This window comes from Anomaloglossus baeobatrachus, chromosome 6 (genome assembly GCF_048569485.1).
Source record: "Anomaloglossus baeobatrachus isolate aAnoBae1 chromosome 6, aAnoBae1.hap1, whole genome shotgun sequence".
Taxonomy (NCBI): domain Eukaryota; kingdom Metazoa; phylum Chordata; class Amphibia; order Anura; family Aromobatidae; genus Anomaloglossus; species Anomaloglossus baeobatrachus.
Window position 1 is genome coordinate 343,505,413 of NC_134358.1, and position 20,909 is coordinate 343,526,321.

The window sequence follows — 20,909 nt, forward strand, 5'->3', positions numbered from 1 at the left end:
CGTCCACTCTAAAGGATGCAATATAACTGTTGCGGGGGAAGGGACAGCTTCAAAGTTAGTCTAATATGTCTGTTGCGCCCTCTACTGCTCGAGAATATAATAGATGACTTATTTTCCCCCTTTTTTATCAATAAATCTAATTCTCCATAATACACATCTCTCTTGGATTTTTTTTTTTAAATTCTTTTACAAATGGATATAATACCTTCCAATATTATTGGGGTAAGTCTTTTAAGATTTTTAGATTAACATGGTACAAAGATATGCATTTACCTGCCACTATTCTATTTTAAGATATCATGTTTACAGACTTTTGTAACACCAATTGTTCAAATTTTTCACTTATTTGTACAAAAAGGGGTCCACACTTCAGGGATTCAAAGTAACAAAATTAGTACTTGTAAACTCTCTATTCTTCCAAGGCTATCCAACATATTCCTCTGATTCTTCCTGAATCATCTGACCACCTTGTAAAACCATTTGCCGGGCCACTTCTCTAGCATGATGTAAATTTAAATAAGCTGAGTTAACATACACCACTGTCTCCTGCACCTGCTTCTTCTATTTCAACCTATCCTTCTGACTGCAACATCTGCGCTACACTTTACCACACACCTGGGCATCTTCCTACAATCCTTTATCTTTCAATTTTACTTTCTTTCCCTTCAGCGTTGCATTCTATTGTGATGGCTGTAACCGTCCGCTCCTAGGCAAACCTAACACCTTAAAAATCTCTAAGGCATGGTACACAACTTTCTTTTCATCTCTGTCTGTCACTAAAGGCCGCTTTACACGCTATGATATCCAAAAAATGACTAAGGGTGCCAAATACACTGGAACAGAATAACCCAAATAGTGTTATAGAGAATAATAAAAGGTAAATACCAAATTATCAAAAAGTTCCATGCATGTAATATTATGGGCATAGATGCCCAGGCTGTATGTATAAACAAAACTGAGATTACCAAAGAAGACCATACAAAGAGCCATAAAATGTAATTTTTATTAGTTTAAAAATAAAAACAAGGTATAGACAAAAGTGATTGAAAGAAACACCAACATAAGCAGCAGGGGAGAAGTGAGTGAAATAAATATGCCAGTACAACGCTATATACAGCACTGCTTGTACTATCAAAAAAGTTTTTAGTAATAATAAAGCGATTGTATGCATAAGCAGGCGAGGTCATAAATAATAGAGGGTACAGATAGCAATCAGGGTTATACCATCAAATTAGATCCATAGCGATCAGAGTAATACCCTCAAATTAGATCCATAGCAATTACCTAATGGCATCTCCTCCTGCTGGTGCTGGCGTCCGTCCCTACACGTGTTTCAGCATAAAGCCTTTCAGCATAAAGCCCCCTGATGAAGGCTTTATGCTGAAACACGTGTAGGGACGGACGCCAGCACCAGCAGGAGGAGATGCCATTAGGTAATTGCTATGGATCTAATTTGAGGGTATTACTCTGATCGCTATGGATCTAATTTGATGGTATAACCCTGATTGCTATCTGTACCCTCTATTATTTATGACCTCGCCTGCTTATGCATACAATCGCTTTATTATTACTAAAAACTTTTTTGATAGTACAAGCAGTGCTGTATATAGCGTTGTACTGGCATATTTATTTCACTCACTTCTCCCCTGCTGCTTATGTTGGTGTTTCTTTCAATCACTTTTGTCTATACCTTGTTTTTATTTTTAAACTAATAAAAATTACATTTTATGGCTCTTTGTATGGTCTTCTTTGGTAATCCCACGCTATGATATCCATAAAGCGATGTCGTTGGGGGTCACGGAATTTGTGACACACATCCGGCCGAGTTAGCAATGTCGTTGCCTGTGACACCTATGAGCGATTTTGAATCGTCGCAAAAACGTTCAAAATTGCTAATTGGTGACATGCCCCTTTATTTTCAATTATCGTTGCTGCTGCAGGTACGATGTTGTTCCTCGTTCCTGCGGCAACACACATCGTTATGTGTAACACCGCAGGAACGAGGAACTTCACCTTACCTGCGGCCGCCGGCAATGAGGAAGGAAGGAGGTGGGCGGGGTATTACATCCCGCTCATCTCCGCCCCTCCGCTTCTATTGGGCGGCCGCTTAGTGACGTCGCTGTGACGCCGAATGAACCGCCCCCTTAGAAAGGAGGCGGTTCGCCGGTCACAGCGACGTCGCTAGGCAGGTAAGTAGTGTGACGGGTCCGCGCGATTTTGTGCGCCATGGGCAGCGATTTGCCCATGACGCACAAACGAGCGGAGTGGGTACGCGCACTAGGGATCTCACTGGTGAGATCGCAACTTGAAAAGCGGCCTTAATTCTATAGCATTCTGCGAACCTTCCAGCTTCTCAACTTTCTTCTTTCTCCACCTAAACATTGTTGCTGTCTTGGCGGTAGTTGGATTACACTAATTCAAGACTATATGGTGCACGCTACAGTCCGTCCGGCAGTGGGACGTTCCACCCTTACTCTAGCTCCCTCAGCTAAGTAAAAACAAAGGTGTCCCGTGAAAGGAGGAGGACATACAAAAATGTCACATACAAGAATGTCCCGCCCTCCGGACTTGGTCAGCTGTACCAATTTATTGTCCTAATCCCAATCTTCAATCACGGGTATCCGCCCTGCATCCTGAAACTATGGATTGGGTCAGTCTAACTAGCTATATCCAACTGATGCGTCTTGCCCTTTAATATCCATCCTCCGGATCTCTTGTGACAATTAAATCCACACCACAGGGTAGGATTCGAGCTACTGGGCCCCCAGCGGGCACCACCACCGAGTCACTGTTGGGTACCTTTAACTCCGATTGGGACACAAGGCCTGTTACAATCTCCTCTCCAAAAGCAACCTTGTCGGCAGTGAATACACAGTATGTAACCGGGGTTGTAGGTTGATCAGGCCTGTTGGAGCGGAGGGAGGTCCTGGTCCGTGACGTCCAAGGTACCGGGGTGTCCAGGTTTCTGGGTGCTCCTTATGAGGGCCCCATGATTTGGGCGCCAAACTGTTGGGGGAGACCCCCGGGTCTCTCTCAGGGTCGTGGAGGAGAATTCTAGATTAGATCTGCGCAGATGTATATGAATCAAGATATATAACCACACAGAGACATGTCTATCCGGGAGAAGCTAAATGCTCTTCTGACCCTTGTATTCAACACATAGCATATATATACAGCTTACTCAATATATCCACGTTATCTATTAACCAGTTAGCCGGGCATAGTTCATTTCTTGTTTGAACAGTCTTAGCAACATTTGTTAGCAAAACATTCAAGTGTATTTAGACATAGATGAAAGTCTATGAATGGAACAATGTCGGTTACTTATTCTCTTCTATTCATGAATGTCAGTTACCCATCTGAAACTACAGATAAGCATTCATCTATGAATAGAAGAATGCTAGTCACCTATCTGACATCACTGATAGGCATTCTTCTATGAATAGAAGAATGCTAGTTACCTATCTGAAACCACAGATAAGTATCTCTTCTATTCATGAACTAAAACTTAGGCTGGGTTCACACATAGCGACAGTGACAACGACGTCGCTGTTACGTCACCATTTTCTGTGACGTAACAGCGACCTTGTAAGTCGCTGTTATGATCGCTGCTTAGCTGTCAAACACAGCGACGCAGCAGCGATCATAACGTCGCTACATGTGCAGAGAGCAGGGAGCCGCGCACACTGCTTAGCACTGGCTCCTTGCTCTCCTAGCTACAGTACACATCGGGTTAATTAACACGATGTGTACTGCAGCTACATGTGCAGAAAGCAGGGAGCCACGCACACTGCTTAGCGCTGGCTCCTTGCTCTCCTAGTTACAGTATACATCGGGTTAATTAACCCGATGTGTACTGCAGCTACATGTGCAGAGAGCAGGGAGCCGCGCACACTGCTTAGCGCTGGCTCCTTGCTCTCCTAGCTACAGTACACAGCGGGTTAATTAACCCGATGTGTACTGCAGCTACATGTGCACAGAGCAGGAGCCGGCACTGGCAGCGAGGGCGGAGGCTGGTAACGAAGGTAAATATCGGGTAACCAGGGAAAGGGCTTCCCTTGGTTACCCGATGTTTATCTTGATTACAGCTTACCGCAGCTGCCAGATGCCGGCTCCTGCTCCCTGCTCGCTTCATTTCGTCGCTCTCTCGCTGTCACACACAGCGATGTGTGCGTCACAGCGGTAGAGCGCCTTTAAAGAAAACGAACCAGGGCTGTGTGTAACGAGCAGCGATCTCACAGCAGGGGCCAGATCGCTGCTCAGTGTCACACACAGCGAGATCGCTAATGAGGTCACGGTTGTGTCACCAAAACCGTGACGTAGCAGCGATTTCGGTAGCGATCTCGCTATGTGTGAAGCACCCCTTATTCTACATAGCCCTAAGCTTAATATGTTTTGGTTATACATTCCGTTAATATTTCAATTAGGTATATATGGAAAAGCAATACATAAAGCATTCAAAGGACAGATTATCTTATTATTATACTGGACAAGCGATTCATAGCCTAGGCCTTCACACTATATGGGGGCTGTGTACTACATGAGGTTGCTTAATGCTATCTGGCTCTGCACTGTGCTATATACGGGCTGTATACTACATCAGGGTGCCTAATACTATCTGTGTCTGCACTGTGCTATATACGGGCTGTATACTACATGAGGATGTCTAATACTATCCGGCTCTGCACTGTGCTATATAGGGGTTGTGTACTACATGAGGGTGCCTAATACTATCTGGCTCTGCAGTGTGGTATATAGGGGCTGTGTACTACATGAGGATGTCTAATGCTATCTGTGTCTGCACTATGCTATATAGGGGCAGTGTACTAAATGAGGATGCCTAATGCTATCTGGGTCTGCACTGTGCTATATACGGGCTGTATACTACATGAAGGTACCTAATGCTATCTGGCTCTGCACTGTGCTATATACGGGCTGTATACTACATGAGGGTGCCTAATACTATCTGGCTCTGTAGTGTAGTATATAGGGTCTGTGTACTACATGAGGATGTCTATTGCTATCTGTCTCTGCACTGTGGTATATAGGGACTGTGTACTACATGAGGATGCCTAATGGTATCTGGGTCTGCACTGTGCTATATAGGGGCTGTGTACTACATATGAGGGTGCCTAATGCTATATGGGTCTGCATTGTGCTTTATGGGTCTGCATTGTGCTATATGGGGGCTGTATTCTACATGACGGTGCCTAATGCTCTCTGGGTCTTCAACATGTTCCATGATTGTGCACTGTAATTTCAGATGTAGCAGAGCTGAATAATCCTGGTATCTCATGTGGATTACGTCAGACCTACAGGAGTGTTTTGGGTGGTTAATAAAGTGGTGGTGTTTTTTGTCTTTTATTTCAAATAAAGGATTTTTTTGTGTTTGTGTTTATTTTTTTCACTTACAAATTAGTAATGGAGGGAGGTCTGAAAGACCCCAATCATTACTAATCTAGGGTTTCGTGGCAGCTATGGGCTGCCATTAATGTCTTACATTAACCTGATTGCCACTGCACCAAGGCAGTCGAGAAGAGCTGGGTAAAGTGTTGGATGCGAAAATTCTGGCCGGTTGCAAGCTGCTATTTTTAGGCTGGGAGGCTCCCAATAACCATGGGTCTCTACAGCCTGATAATACCAGCCACCAGCTGTCTGGCTTTATCATGGCTGGGTATCAAAATTGGGGGACTGCACACTGTTTTTGAAAATATTTATTTAAATAATGAAAAAGAAATTAAAAGCCACAAGCGCTCACTCTTATTTTTATACACAGCCAAGATAAGCACATGGCTAGGGGCTGCAGCCTGTAGCCATAGACTTTATCTGTGCTGGAAAAAAACAAGATAGCCAGCACTAACTGTGCACTACTGCATTAAAAATTTTAAGCTGTACTTATTATTAAAATTTGAGATTTTTGGCAAAAAAGTTGCAATTTCTTGAGCTACCCCGCCACGTCACGGCAAATCTCTTTGGGGCAGTCATGCTCTAAATTATTTTTATTTAACCACTTCACGACCTTTGACGGATGTATCCGTCATAGTGCCTTGGTACTTAAAGACCCATGACTGATATATCCGTCATGGCGAAATCACAGCCCCGGTATCCACGATCGGTTTTCAAAAACTGTAGATTCGGGAAGGAGAGGACCTGTACCTGACCTCAGGAGGGGTGGTGTCTCCTCCCCGGTCCTACGGAGGCTGTGATTGGCTGACGAACGCCGCTCAGCCAATCACAGCCAGTGTAATGTTTCAGCCATTGAAAATGGTTGAAACATTGAAATCCAGCTATGTTCAGTGAAGCTACAGCACTGATCATTGGCTGGAGCTAGGTGACCTTTGCTACACCCGCCTCCAGCTCTGATTGGAGAGATCAGCCTTGTGACCGATCTCTCCAAGCACCGTGCATCTGGGACCGTGATCTGTAGGAGATTGCTCACCTCAGCTTCTCCGTGCGTGGAAGCTAAGAGCGATCCCTCTGGATCCATCTGTAAGTCACAGCCTCAGATCAGCCGCTGCCCTCCTTCATTTGCTTCGCCGCTCCACCACCGCTGCTCTCTTTCTGCTGCCCCCTTGTATCTGCTGCTGCGCCGCCCTTGCATCTGATGCCACTGCGCCGCCCCTGCATCCGACGCCGCTGCGCCGCCCTTGCATCTGCCGCCTCACTCCCACATCAGCCACTGCCCCCTCCCGGATCTGCTGCCTCCTCCATCTGCTGCCACCTCCATCTGCTGCCTCCTCCATCTTCTGCCTCCTCCATCTGCTGCGATCTTGCTGTTTAGATCCATCCTGTAAGGTAGCTATCCCCAATCTCACCTCCCACTCCCCTTCCACTCTCCCCCCATCCTCCGCCGCTCCTCCATCCACCTCACCCTCACCCATCGTCCGCTCTCCTGTATCCATTGTGCCCTCACCCATCCTCTGACGCTCCTCCATCCGCCGCGCCTTCACCCATCCTCCGCCGCTCCTGCATCTGTTGCTCCCTCACCCATCCTCTGCCACTCCTCCATCCACCGCGCACTCTCCCACCCTCCGCTGCTCCTCCATCCGCCGCACCCTCTCCCATTCTCCATCCAGCTTTTTTTTCCATCCCACCTAGTCCCCCCCTTTTTGCAGCACATGCCTGCGTGTGTCCTGATATTTTTTCTGTAAACTAAGAAATACAAATAAACTTAGTTTAGGGCCAGTAAAATATACTGTAGTAATCGTCAACTACAGTATTTTTTACTGAATATTGTAAGGCTCAGCCCAGTGCCACACGTGAGAGCGATGCACGAGTCTCACATCGCATCACCTGGTACGGTCGCTCTCTTCCAGACAGGAGTTGCGGCTGTACCGGGTGATGTGATGCGAGATTCATGCATCGCTCTCACGTGTGTCAGTTGCAGGCGCTCATATATATATATATATATTTTTTTTTTTTTACTGACGTCCGTATTTTTAATTTTGCCAAACTAATATTTTTTGTATGGGGGGGTCTAGTTTCCAAAATGGGGTCATATGTGGGGAGCTTCACTGTTTCGGCACATAAGGGGGGGTCTCCAAACGCAACATTTTGCGGCTAACGATTCCAGCTAATTTTCCATTTAAAAAGTCAAAGGACGCTCCTTCCCTCTGGAGCTCTGCCGTGCGCCCAAACAGTGGTTTTCTGCCACATATGAGGTATCAACGTACTCAGAACAAATTGCCCAACAAATTTTTCTGTCCATTTTATCCTGTTACCCGTGGAAAAAATTAAAAAATTTAGCCTAAAATAACATTTTTGTGGAAAAAAAAGTATTTTTTTGTTTTTATGGCTCAATTTATGACGCACATGAGGGTTCAAAGTGATCATTACCCATCTAGATTTATGCCATGGGGGTCTAGTTTCCAAAATGGGGTCACTTGTGGGTGATCGCCATTGTTTAGGCATCTCAGGGGGTCTCAAAACGCAACATGGCATCCGCTAATTATTCCAGACAATTTTGCTTTAAAAAATTCTTCCCTTCTGAGTCCTGCCGTGCGCCCATACAATTGATTTCCACCACAAAGGAGATTTTGGTGTACTCAGGAGAAATTGCACAATTAATTTTATGATGCATTTTTTCCTGATAGCCTTGTGAAAATGCTAAATTTTATGGCTAAAGTAACATTTTTGTGTAAAAAAGTAAAATTTTCATTTTTTTCCTTCCACATTGCTTTGGTTGCTGTGAAGCTCCTAAAAGGTTAATAAACTTCTTGGATGTGGTTTTGAGCAGAGTGAGGGGTGCAGATTTTAGAATGCGGTCACTTTTGGAATTTTCTGTCGCCTAGGTTTTTCAAATCACTCTAAATGTGATGTGGTACATAAACATTTTTTTTGTAAATTTTGTTTTAAAAATGAAAAATTGTTGATGAACTTTGACCCCTTCTAACTTCCTAACGAAAAAAAAAATTGTTTCAAAAATTACGTTGGTGTACAGTAGACATGTGGGAAATGTTATTTAATAACTATTTTGCGTGACATATCTCTCAGATTTATGGGCATAAAATTTCAAATTTTGAAAATTGCGAAATTTTAAAAATTTTCGCAGAATTTCCGAAATGTTCACAAATGAACACAAAACATATTGTCCTAAATTTATCACTATCATGAAGTAAAATATATCACAGTGTCAGAATCACCAGGATCCGTTGAAGCGTTCCAGAGTTATAGCCTCATAAAGTGAAACTGGTCAAAATTGCAAAAAATGGCATGGTCTTAGCTGGGGGCTGAAGGGGGTTAAAGAAATTTGCAATTTTCTGCCAAAAATCTCAAATTTTAATAAGTACAATTTGAAATTTTTAGTGCAGTAGACAACATTTAGTAGTAGCTATATTGTTTTTTCTTTATCTGTACTGAGTATCAGAATATGGGGGGACCCTATGCCAACTTATTTTTATACCACGAAAGACGCATGCAGCATTTGTGATTGGAAGCATCCGACGCGCTGTCACTCAGGGTGCGGGCTCATCTGACTGCAACAAATCACAGATGCCATTGGGTGGGGGAAGCAGTGCATATGCATGAAGGTACATGAGCAGCCCTGGAAGTGAATGAGTGGCCAATAGAGCAGTTAGAGCCACGCTGGGGACTCTGTAAGTATAGCCAGTTTGCTCTTATATCCCCCTATCCCTTCTTCCACCGTTTTTAATAGCCTGAATCTGGTTTTCTCAAACTTATATGGGGACTGGCATCCGACCAGATAACTGGGATTAATTCCAGGCTGGAACCAATTTTTATTTTTTTTTTGTAATTCAGTTAGGTCAGCCTGCCCAGTTTATCTGCGAAGTCCACCCATCACTAGTCAGAAGTTGGTGTAGGAGCTGTGTTGCCTCAGGGTTTATCTCTGGGTAAGCTGCGTCCATGCACCTTTCTCTGTAACAAACTATCGTTGCTGAACGTAATTATTATATTAATACCAGGGAGTTGCCGACCATAAAAATCTTTCCTATATTAAAGCTGGTGTCACACATAACGACGACGACAACGACGTCGCTGCAACGTCACCATATTCTGTGACGTTGCAGCGACCTCAACAGCGACGTCGCTGTGTGTGACACATAACAACGATCAGACCCCTGCTGCGAAATCGTTGCTCGCTCCTGAATGCTCGAAGTCATTTTTTGATCGCTGCTATCCCGCTGCGCCATGCTGATAAGCTGATAATCCTTGTGTTTGACACCGCAGCAGCGACGCTACGCTACGTCTGAAACCACACAACGACCGTCGACGTCGCTATGATCGCTGCTCCGTCGCTGCTTTTTCTAACATGTTTGACAGCTTACTAACGATCATCGATGGTCGCTGCTACGTCACAGAATATGGTGACGTTGCAGCGACGTCGTTGTCGTCGTCGTTATGTGTGACCCCAGCTTAAGTCTAATAAGCATCTCACACCGAGATAAGCTTGTTGGTTATAGTTTTTCAATTGGCTTAATTTCTTTGTAACTTATTGCGCCGTAAATCTAAAACCTGTAGTGCGGAATGGGGGGACTTGGGAGGAACCTGTCTCCATTCTTCAGAAGAGAGTAGATGGTGTCGGCGAATGTGCTGATTTTGAACAAGTTGTTCCTCTGAATCCTCTTAAGGGGTTACAGAAACTCTTCATCTTATAATGCATTGCTTTTGGTGGCTCAAAATTTAGTGGGCTTGGTAGCCTTTGTATCTGCCTGTGTCACTTGTGTGAACTCTAAGGCCCCCTTCACACATCATTTTTTTCCGTCAGTCACAATCCATTGGCTCGACAGATTGTGGAAAAACTGATGCAACAAATCCGTATTTCGATGTATTCCATTAGCGGATCCGTCGAAAAAATGGATCCGTCACATCCATTTTTTCCATCCGTTTCTTACGTTTTTTTGTTGGATACGTTTTTAAAACGCCCAAACGTTATTGGCTATTGGAAACCTATATATACAGTGTTTTTACACTCCATCTTTGCTTTGGCATGTTGTAGAGCAAGTGGCAAAAATGGAAGGTGTGATTGCGAACATTGTGAAGATCTATGTGGATTTTACTTTTTAGGCGAATCATTTGTAAGTGATCGTTCGTGAAAAGGAGCTTGAAAGACAGTGCATCTTGCGTCTGCACCGGTGTTGTTTTTGGATCCACCCAATCACAGCACTGAGAATGACACATGGGGTGTATTCTACATTATATATGTAGTTGAGAGGAAACCCCGAGAGGTTTTTTAACTATGTTCAGATGAAAGCGAAAAACTTTGATATTTTGGTTGCACGTGTTGGACACCTCATCCGTAGAAATGACACCTATTGCCGCTTCTCAATTTTACCGGCGCAGCGCTTGCTGGTTACTCTTCGGTAAGCAATTTTTATTGTATCTCCTCCTGTTAAAGCAGACTTATAACTGTAATGTTATTGCATGTAGTTTGTAGTAATTATTGTCTTGCCTTAACAGAATCCTTGCAACTGGCGAATACCTTTCTTCACTTCATTTCCAATTCAGACTCAGGATTTCCACCATATCGGGGATTGTCAAACACTCCTGTCGCGGATTGTGTGACTATTTGCATGAGGAATATATCCCACATCCTACAACGGAGAGTTGGCTGGACATTGTTGAAAACTATCAGAAGATTTGTCAGTTTCCCAATTGCTTGGGTGCAGTGGACATTAAACATATTCGAATTGTCAAACCAGCTGCATCTGGCTCTGCATATTTTAGTTATAAGAAATATTTGTCCATCGTGCTTATGGTCATTGCAGACGCACAATACAAGTTCATAGCGGTCGATATTGGGGCCTATGGCCGCTCCAATGACTCTCAAGTATTTAAATTGTCTGCAATGGGGCGTCATTTATATGGAAACAGCTTGCAATTTCCACCACCGCTTCCTGAAATCTCTGGGCTACCAATGTAATTTTTATGTGTTGGGGATGAAGCGTTCCAACTCTTGTAACACCTGCTGAAGCCATATGCAAGTATTGGCTTGACGCCAACGAAAAGAGTCTTTAATTATCGCTTAACACGAGTGTGAAGAATGGTTGAGTGTGCTTTTGGCATTCTCACATCCAAATGGTGAGTTTTGTTCACCGCTATTAAGCTAAAGACTTACCTGTGGATGAGGTGGTGAAAGCTTTGTATGGTCCTACATAATTTCCTAATATACAAGGAACAGATTACCATGGATGACGCTTTTGTAGAAACCTCCTTGTATGATTAGCAGAATGTTACTTTTCAAAGTCCTGTGGCAGTTTCAAGAATGAGGGACACATTTGCAGAGTACTTAATTTCACCTCAAGGAAGAGTAGAATGGCAGGATGAGATGGTTTGATATCTTTGTCTTTTGATATAATGTATGTTGGAGTACCAAGCTTATTGCAGTTTTCATATTTGTGATTACACTATGAATTGTTTCTATTAACCAAAGTTTTGTACCTTGTTACCCAAAGTATTATATTTTGTTTTACCCAAAGTATTGTGCCTTATCATTAAATAAATGGAAAGACAATAAAGTTTTTTACCAAAATTTTTTTTTTAATTTCATAGCTTATTATAAACTTATTATAAATTAATATAGTTTGGGGTGGAGATAGTACTGGAGGTTCTGACAGATGGGAAATCTTGATGGGACAGTGGGAGTGTGGAGGGCGGATTGTGGTGGTGAAGGATCAGAACTTACAGAAGGTGAAGTGGTGGAGAAAGCAAGAGTATGAGGGGTGGAATGGAGAGATGGAGAGACAGAAGAGGTGGTGGGTGGAGAAGAGGGTTGTACTTGGGGCATGATGAGTGGGGAAGAAGACTGGTGGTAATGGGCAGGGAGTACAGGTTGTGCAAGGAGTGGAGTCACAGATGCTGTGGTTGGGAACTGGTATGGGGCAGGAAGCTGGTACGGGGCAGGAAAGGGAGAAAGGACAGTGGCAGGAGGGGGGCAGGTGTGGGAGGAACTACCAGGGCGGGTGGAGGGACTTGGGAGCTAACCTGCGCTAGAGCTAACTGGCAGGCTTGCATTACATGCATCTGCTGGTCAGGAGCGTGTCTATGCGCTCGACTACTGCCTGGAAAAAGGAATGATTTATTTACTTGCATCTAAATGCATCCTATCCAGACGTTTGCTCAACTCAAGCATACTGTTCTGCATGAGGTTGAATCCAGCACTCATTTGATCGGACAACAGTTTAATAGTGTTCTGGAAGGATGCATTTAGATGCAAAAACGTATGCGCGTAGCTCTTTTCCTGACTCCTCTGGCGCTGCTGCCCAGAACCCAAAAGTGTTCTATTGGTGGCAGCAGTGTCAGAGGGGTGGGGTAAAGGAAAAACTACCTTGTCACCAGCAGCTTCATGTAACGAATTTAAAAGAAAAAAAAATGTAATTGCTATTGCTTGGCCCTGGCTGAAACAAAAAAAAAATTACACATGTAAAAATTTTATTTAGTAAATGTAGTAGGGAATATTTACCTTCTGCTCACCATAGTTGACCGGAGGAACGACCGGGTTCTTCCATACTTGTACTTCGTCCTACGAATCCACTCGGGGCCTGCATCTATTTGTTGAATTCCTTTTTGAAGCGATCCTTGAGTGACCGATACCGCTTGATAATTCTGTCCCCTGTAAAGTGAAAGCACAAGTTGGTTAGTATACAACACATTACATCCTGCAACATAACTTTCTTAACTCTGAATACTTAAGGCCCTGTCACACATAGAGGTAAATCTGCGGCAGATCTGTGGTTGCAGTGAAATTGTGGACAATCAGTGCCAGGTTTGTGGCTGTGTACAAATGGAACAATATGTCCATGATTTCAATGCAACCACAGATCTGCCAAAGATTTATCTCTGTGTGTGACTGGGCCTTTACACGTTTGAGTCTGGGCCCGAGCATCAAGGTCCTCCCAATCTTCAACCACTTTGTGGCACACTTCCTCCCAGAGCCGATGGGTCACAACTACATCAGCGTGGCGGCGGTCCCCCATGTTCCACAGCGGCTCCTGGTCTCAGAGTAGAGCGATGAGGAGGTTGATCTCTGACTCCTCACCATCAGAGTCGGGACCACGCTGTAAAGCCTGTTAAAAAAAGACAAAAAACTAAAACATTACACTCACATCATCCACTTGAAGTTGAAAAATACAACAAACAGGGGGCGTGGCCTGCACGCTTATGACTCTGGCTACCTGAGAGTGAAGCTCTGTGCTGAGGCTGTACAAACTGGCTCAAAGCTGCTTCAAAACTCTGAGAACTCTTCTCTGAAACAGTGAGTAATCCACCTGCACAGTATGCCAAAGGGAAGACCCCGGAAATCTGGCCCCCTGGCCAAGCTTACTGACTTTTATCCCAGGGATTGGGGATCCCCCTTGCCTCAGAAGATGTCTTCTGCTGCAGTGTCTCCCTCACACCAGGAAGAGACAGGGAGGGAGGGGAAAGCAGTGTCACAGGCATTCCTCTCATAGATGAAAAGCTGCAAGCCCTGCTCAGATCTCTGCGGTCATCACTGCAGGAGGATTTCAAGGATCTTAAGAGCATGATTAAAGAAGTTAAAGAGGAAATCAAATCACTGGGAGACCGTACAGACCATGTGGAGTCTAAAATGGCCGAACTTGCTCAGTCACACTATGATCTGATTGATGCTAACACAGCGTTAGAGGAGGAGGTGGGAATACTGAAAAAACAAGCTTGGGGATCTGGAAGATAGGTCCAGAAGGAACAATCTTAAAATTAGGGGCATTCCTGTGTCAGTAGTGGATATCAAGCTACCAGATTTCTTTAACAAGTTTCTCTAACTACTGCTTCCAGAACACACAGAAAGAGATCTCATAGTGGATAGAATTCACAGAATCCCTAAACCTAAAGGTATTGACCCCACTCTGCCCAGGGACACGCTGGCACGACTGCATTTTTATAAAACAAAGGAAGCAGTGCTCCAGATACTGAGGGATAACCCTATCCTCCCAGATGTATTTAATGGTATTCCCGGACCTGTCTGCTGCAACTCTGGCAAAAAAGAAGAGAATTTTTCCAGTTCTCCAGAATCCTGAAGGAGCATGACATACACTATAAATGGGGATTTCCAGTGAAATTGATTGTCTTCAGGGATTCTAAAACACATGTATGCCAGTCCCCTCCTCAACTGAGCAAACTATTCAAGTCCTGGACATTACCCCTTACAATGCACTCAGACTCTCGCCGGGATCCGGCAGATGCTCAGAAGAGAAAGATCAATCCTGAGTGGGAACCAGATTGTGGGAGTCTCGCCATCCGCACCCGTGTGTAGCTCTCGTGTGACCTGTGATGTCACTTAAGCCCTCTGTTGTTCTCGGCGAGCAAGTACAGTCATGGCCAAAAGTTTTGAGAATGACACCAAAATTATATTTTTACATAATCTGTTGCCCTCTGGTTTTTAATTGTGTTTGTCTGATGTTTACATCACATATAGAAATATAATTGCAATCATATTATGAGTACCAAAAGGTTATATTGACAGTTAGAATGAGTTAATGCAGCAAGTCAATATTTGCAGTGTTGACCCTTCTTCTTCAGGACCTCTGCAATTCTCCCTGGCATGCTCTCAATCAACTTCTGGACCAAATCCTGACTGATAGCTGTCCATTCTTGCATAAGCAATGCTTGCATTTTGCCAGAATTTGTTGTTTTTTGTTTGTCCACCCGTCTCTTGATGATTTCCCACAAGTTCTCAATGGGATTAAGATCTGGGGAGTTTCTAGGCCATGGACCCAAAATCTCTATGTTTTGTTCCATGAGCCATTTAGTGATCACCTTTGCTTTATGGCAAGGTGCTCCATCATGCTGGAAAAGGCATTGTTGGGCCCCAAACTGCTCTTGGACAGTTGGGAGAAGTTGCTCCTGGAGGACATTCTGGTACCATTCTTTATTCATGGCTGTGTTTTTAGGCAAGACTGTGAGTGAGCCGTTTCCCTTGGCTGAGAAGCAACCCCACACATGAATCATTTCAGGATGCTTAACAGTTGGCATGAGACAAGACTGGTGGTAGCGCTCACCTCTTCTTCTCCTAATAAGCTGTTTTCCAGATGTCCCAAACAATCGAAAAGGGGATTCATCTGAGAAAATGACTTTACCCCAGTCCTCAGCAGTCCACTCCCTGTACCTTTTGCAGAATATCAGTCGGTCCCTGACGTTTTTTCTGGAGAGAAGTGGCTTCTTTGCTGCCCTCCTTGAAACCAGGCCTTGCTCAAGCAGTCTCCGCCTCACAGTGCGTGCAGAAGCACTCACACCAGCCTGCTGCCATTGCTGAGCTAGCTCGGCACTGCTGGTAGTCCGATCCCGCAGCTGAAACAGTTTTAAGATACGGTCCTGGCGTTTGCTGGTCCTTCTTGGGCGCCCTGGAGCCTTTTTGGCAACAATGGAAGCTCTCTCCTTGAAGTTCTTGATGATGCGATAGATTGTTGACTGAGGTGCAATCTTTGTAGCTGCAATACTATTCCCTGTTAGGCCAGTTTTGTGCAGATCAATGATGGCTGCACGTGTTTCTTTAGAGATAACCATGGTTAACTGAAGAGAAACAATGATACCAAGCACCAGCCTCCTTTTTAAAGTGTCCAGTGGTGTCATTCTTACTTAATCATGACTGATCGCCAGCCCTGTCCTCATCAACACCCACACCTGTGTTAATGGAACAATCACTAAAACAATGTTAGCTGCTCCTTTTAAGGAAGGAATGCAATGATGTTGAAATGTGTTTTGGGGGTTGAAGTTAATTTTCTTAGCCAATATTGACTTTGCAAGTAATTGCTGTTAAGCTGATCACTCTTTATGACATTCTGGAGTATATGCAAATTGCCATTAGAAAAACTTAAGCAGTAGACTTTGTAAAAATTAATATTTGTAGCATTCTCAAAACTTTTGGCCATGACTGTACTTCCCAGCTGTCTGGTAAGAATGAAGCTGAAGTATTCAAGTTTTATTTCTTTTTTTTTTTTGTTGTTGTTTTTTCCCTCTACCCTTGCACCGTCCCTAACTGGTCCTCCTTGTCTGCCTCTGCCAGCCCTATGCCTCTCTGCCTGCCTGCCTGGAAACATCATCCTTTCTGGCATCCGCCATGAGTATTAAGTTTCTGTGTGTCAATTTGAAGCGTCGCAATTTTCCTGCAAAAAGATCCATGTTGTGGAGAGAAGTTATAGCATCCAAATGTGATATAGCATGTATTCAAGAAACTCACCTTCTTACTGATGATAATAAAAGGCTACTACATCCAAGATTTCCACATATGTTCTTTGCAAATTACTCCAAAAAAAAAAAGGAGGAGGAGTGGCTATCCTGATTAAGAGCTCGGTGGCTTTCAAAATGATTCATGTAACATATGGTGCAGACGGGAGATATATTATTCTAAAGTGCCTCCTGAATGGGAGGAGCACCGCACAGGGGTCAAAGATCATCTTTGGGGACTTTTAACACTCCAGTTATTTGATCTATGGACTGTTCGGAGAGGTCCGCTAAGTCGGGAAAGGAACTGAAACAGTTGGTCACGGAGTTTTATCTACATGAGATATGGAGATATCTTCATGCATCGGAAAGGGACTATTCTTTCTTTTCCCCAAGGCATTGGTCGTACAGTCCCTGACAAAAGTTCTGTCGCTTATCCAGGTTATGTAAATAAAAGCTTATAACCTGACTTTAAATTAATCTATTTGTTTTATAAATTTCTCTTTTGAAAGCTGAAACCCTCCCAAATTTGGTTTAGGTTATGAAAATAAATTTGATGCAAAGCTGAAATATTGATCATTTAATGAACACAGAAAGGTGAGATTTTGGCAAGACAAAAGTTTTGTCGCCTTGTCATATAATTGCACCCAATCCTAGTTTACATCCTCACCTGTGCTCACTAAATGATCAGTTAATTAGTGGGTGTGTATAAAAAGAAACCCAGAACCCTGGACCTTCACTTGAACTGCACGTGGACCTCTGACAACATGCCAAAAATCCACCCTGCAACCAAAGCTTTGATTATCAAGAGGCTGAAGACCAGATCCACTGCAGAGGTGGCTGGCACCTTTAATGTGTCTCAGCATCAAGTACAAAGAATTAAAAAAAAATTTCAAGAGACTGGAGATGTTTTTGACAAGCCCAGGTCCGGCAGACCCCGCAAGACAACTGCTCAGGATTGGTTAGAAAATCCAAAGCCAGCCCCTCTAACACTTCAGCAGAGCTCCAACAGGCCTGGTCACCTTAAGTCCATGTGTCAACTAGAACAGTTTGTAGGATTCTGTGTCGAAATGGCCTCCATGGTCGAATCAGTGGCCAGAAGACAGCACTAAACAAAAGACAATTAAATAACTTTGTGGCAATTGCCAAGTCCCACAGCCTGCTAAACAGATAGATGCTGGAAAAGTGGCAGAAGGTGGATTTCTCTGACGAATCTTCAGTTAAATTACACCACAGCCGCTGCAAATACTGCAGGAGACCTACTGGAGCCCGTATGGATCCAAAATACACCCAGAAAGACCATGGTCTGAGGTTACATTCAGTGTAGGGGTGTGCGAAACATTTGCAAGGTGGAAGGCAATATCAATAGCCTAAAATATCAAGAAGTTATAGTTACCTCTTAAATTCCCAATCATAAAAGGGATCAAATTCTGCAACAGGATGGTACTCCGTCTCGTACATCCACCTCTACAACAAAGTTCCTCCTGGAAAAGAAGATCAAGGTGCTCAAGGACTGGCCAGCCCAGTCACCAGACATGAACATCTTTGAGCATGTTTGGGGAAGATGAAAGAGGAAGCTTGGAAGAGAAAACTAAAGAATCTAGATTAACTCTGTGAGGCATGTAAGACTGCATTCTTTGCTATTCCTGATGAATTCATCAATAAATTGTATGAATCATTGTTGAACCGCATGGACGCAGTCCTTCAAGCTCATGGAAGTCACAAAAAATATTAAATTTGGCTCTAATAGCACCACAACTTCATTCACCAATGTTATGCAACATATGTTTGTGTTAGAAGTTAATTATTTGTTTGAATTTGACAGTACTTTCTGTGGGCAACAAAACATTTGTCTTGCCAAAATCTGACCTTTCTGTGTTCTTTAAATGATCAATATTTCAGCTTTGCAGCAACTTTATTTTCATAACCTAAACCAAATTTGGGAGGGTTTCAGCTTTCAAAAGAGAAATTTATAAAACCAATGGATACATTTAAAGTCAAGTAATAAGCTTTTATTTACATAACATGGATAAGCGACAGAGCTTTTGTCAGGGACTGTCCAGCAGAATTGACTGCTTCCTGATGGATAGTAAGACTGTTCACAAGTGTGCGGGTGCTGAAGTGGGTCTGATAGCATGGTCGGATAAAGATCCAATAACTTTGGTTGTACAGGGCACTACTAGTGGTTTTATGGTGCCTCAGTGGAGACTAAAATACTAGTTTACTGAACCACCAGAACATTCAGGAGGAGGTGGTGGCAGGCCTGTTGGAATACTTTGTGCAAAACGACAATGGGGAGGTCTCTGATGAGACCTTGTGGGTTGCTCACAAATCAGTTGTTAGACGGCAGTTTTTAAAAGCTGCTTAATTCTTGAAAAAGCAAAGAGAAGCAGAAATTAAAGAAGTTATAGCCCATATTCAACACTTAGAAACTATTAACAAGGCCTCCCCGTCGCTTACACTATCCAGGAAAATTCTTTCTTACAGGTTTCAACTGCGATCCCTCCTGTTGCATAGATATGAACATAATCTTAAAAAGAGTAAATAAACTTTTTATGTGGTGGGGGATAGAGCCAGCGCCTTACTAGCTAGAAGAACAAAAAAAAACGGGAAATAAAATCTAAAATTGAATTTTTGAAGGGCCCAGACGAATCACTTATAAGGCACCCTAATGGGATAGCAGACGCCTTTGCCAAGTATTATGCTGCCCTGTACAATTTAAGGGATGACTCGCAAACCCCTCAGCCAACACCAGAAAAAAATCAGGATTTTTTGGACAGTCTGGAATTGCCTCAGGTCTCAGACCGGCAATTAGAATCTATAAATCTTCCCTTTACTATACAGGAAATTTTGGATACCATTAGAGCTTCTAAACGGAACTTCCCTATGAATATTATCATCAATTAGCCTCTATTCTAGCTCCTTTTTTACTAGAGACCTTTAATTTGTGGCAAATGACTACACTACCAAAACCGGGGAAACAGGCGGATGCCCCTGGGAATTTCAGACCAATTGCTCAACTGTGATTTAATAATGTACTCAAAAATGGTAGCCACCAGACTTTATAAAATAATCCCCTCCTTGGTAGCCCCGAATCAGGTGGGTTTTGTAGTGGGCAAGTAATCCAAAGATAGCACCAGGCGGATGCTGGATTTAATTGGGGTAACAGAGCAGTCTGGTGTCCCTGGTGTATTTTTATCACTCGACATCAAAAAGGCCTTTGATAGGGTACACTGGGTATATCTGGATAGAATGCTCACAAAATTTGGGTTTGAAGGAAGAATTTAGTCATCCGTTTTGGCCTTGTATTCTCATTCAAACGCTTCAATTCTAGCCTCCGGTATTCGCTCATCAAAATGTTCTATAACCAATGGCACCCACCAGGGGTGCCCGCTGTCCCCTATTGTTTTTTCTCTGGTAGTGGAACCGCTGGCGGAGGCGATTCGGGTGAACCCGAACATAACTGGTATAAGGGTAGGGGAGCATGAACATAAATTGGGTCTATACGCGGATGATGTCATGTACTAACCTTGAATCTTCTTTTTCAGCAGTGATTTCCACCCTGCCGACCTTTTCTGAGATGTCTTATTACAAACTGAATGCCACTAAGTTCTTAGTACTACCATTTAATGTACCCGCAAGGTCCAGAAGGATTTTGGAAGCAGCCTTTCCTTTCCAGTGGTGAGAAGACAGTATCCCTTATCTAGGTATCCATTTGACACCAACCCATTCCCTCATCAGATCCAATCTCGATCACCTACTCAAAAACTTGAGTCAGGATCTAGGCAGGTATGAAAAGTTGTCGCTATCTTGGATGGCGATTATTCAATCCTTTAAGATGACGTTCCTTCCTAAAGTGCTGTATATGTTTAGGGGTCTCCCTCTTAAAATTCCATATAGATATTTGATAAAACTGCAGTCGATGATCAATTAGTTTATTTGGGGTAACAAAAGAGCTAGAGTTGCTAGTAAGACTATGCATCCGCCATATGGAATGGGAGGTCTGGGTACCCCTAATGTGATGGCTTACTATAAAGCTTGTCTTATAGAATCACTCAAAGAATGGTGGAACATAGAGAGCTCCCCTAGGTGGGTTTAACTTGAGAACGTCTGACAGACCAGGGTTTAATGAGGAAACTGATGGAGGTGGAATACCTAAACCGTTCTAGGTCCACCCTGTGTCCCCCTACTATGACAGCATCGATAGCCATATGGCGTAGTGAGTTGATCCCTAAGATCCAGGTCCCATTGTCAGAAATTTCGCTCAGGGCATT

The 20,909-nt window shown here is 43.5% G+C and overlaps 1 protein-coding gene across 14 annotated transcripts in view; it reads left to right on the top strand.

The window, feature by feature from the left end:
- Positions 1-20,909, top strand: part of TRIO (trio Rho guanine nucleotide exchange factor) — a 3,493,742-nt gene that overhangs the window by 1,356,922 nt on the left and 2,115,911 nt on the right. Inside the window, exon 41 of one of the 14 annotated variants that reach the window (XM_075314984.1) lies at positions 10,918-11,959. The exons of the other annotated variants lie outside the window; for them this stretch is intronic. Coding sequence (XP_075171099.1) covers positions 10,918-11,022 — 105 coding nt within the window. The 3' untranslated portion in view covers positions 11,023-11,959. Of the gene's footprint in view, positions 1-10,917; positions 11,960-20,909 lie in introns of those variants that run through there. 14 annotated transcript variants of the gene reach the window in all.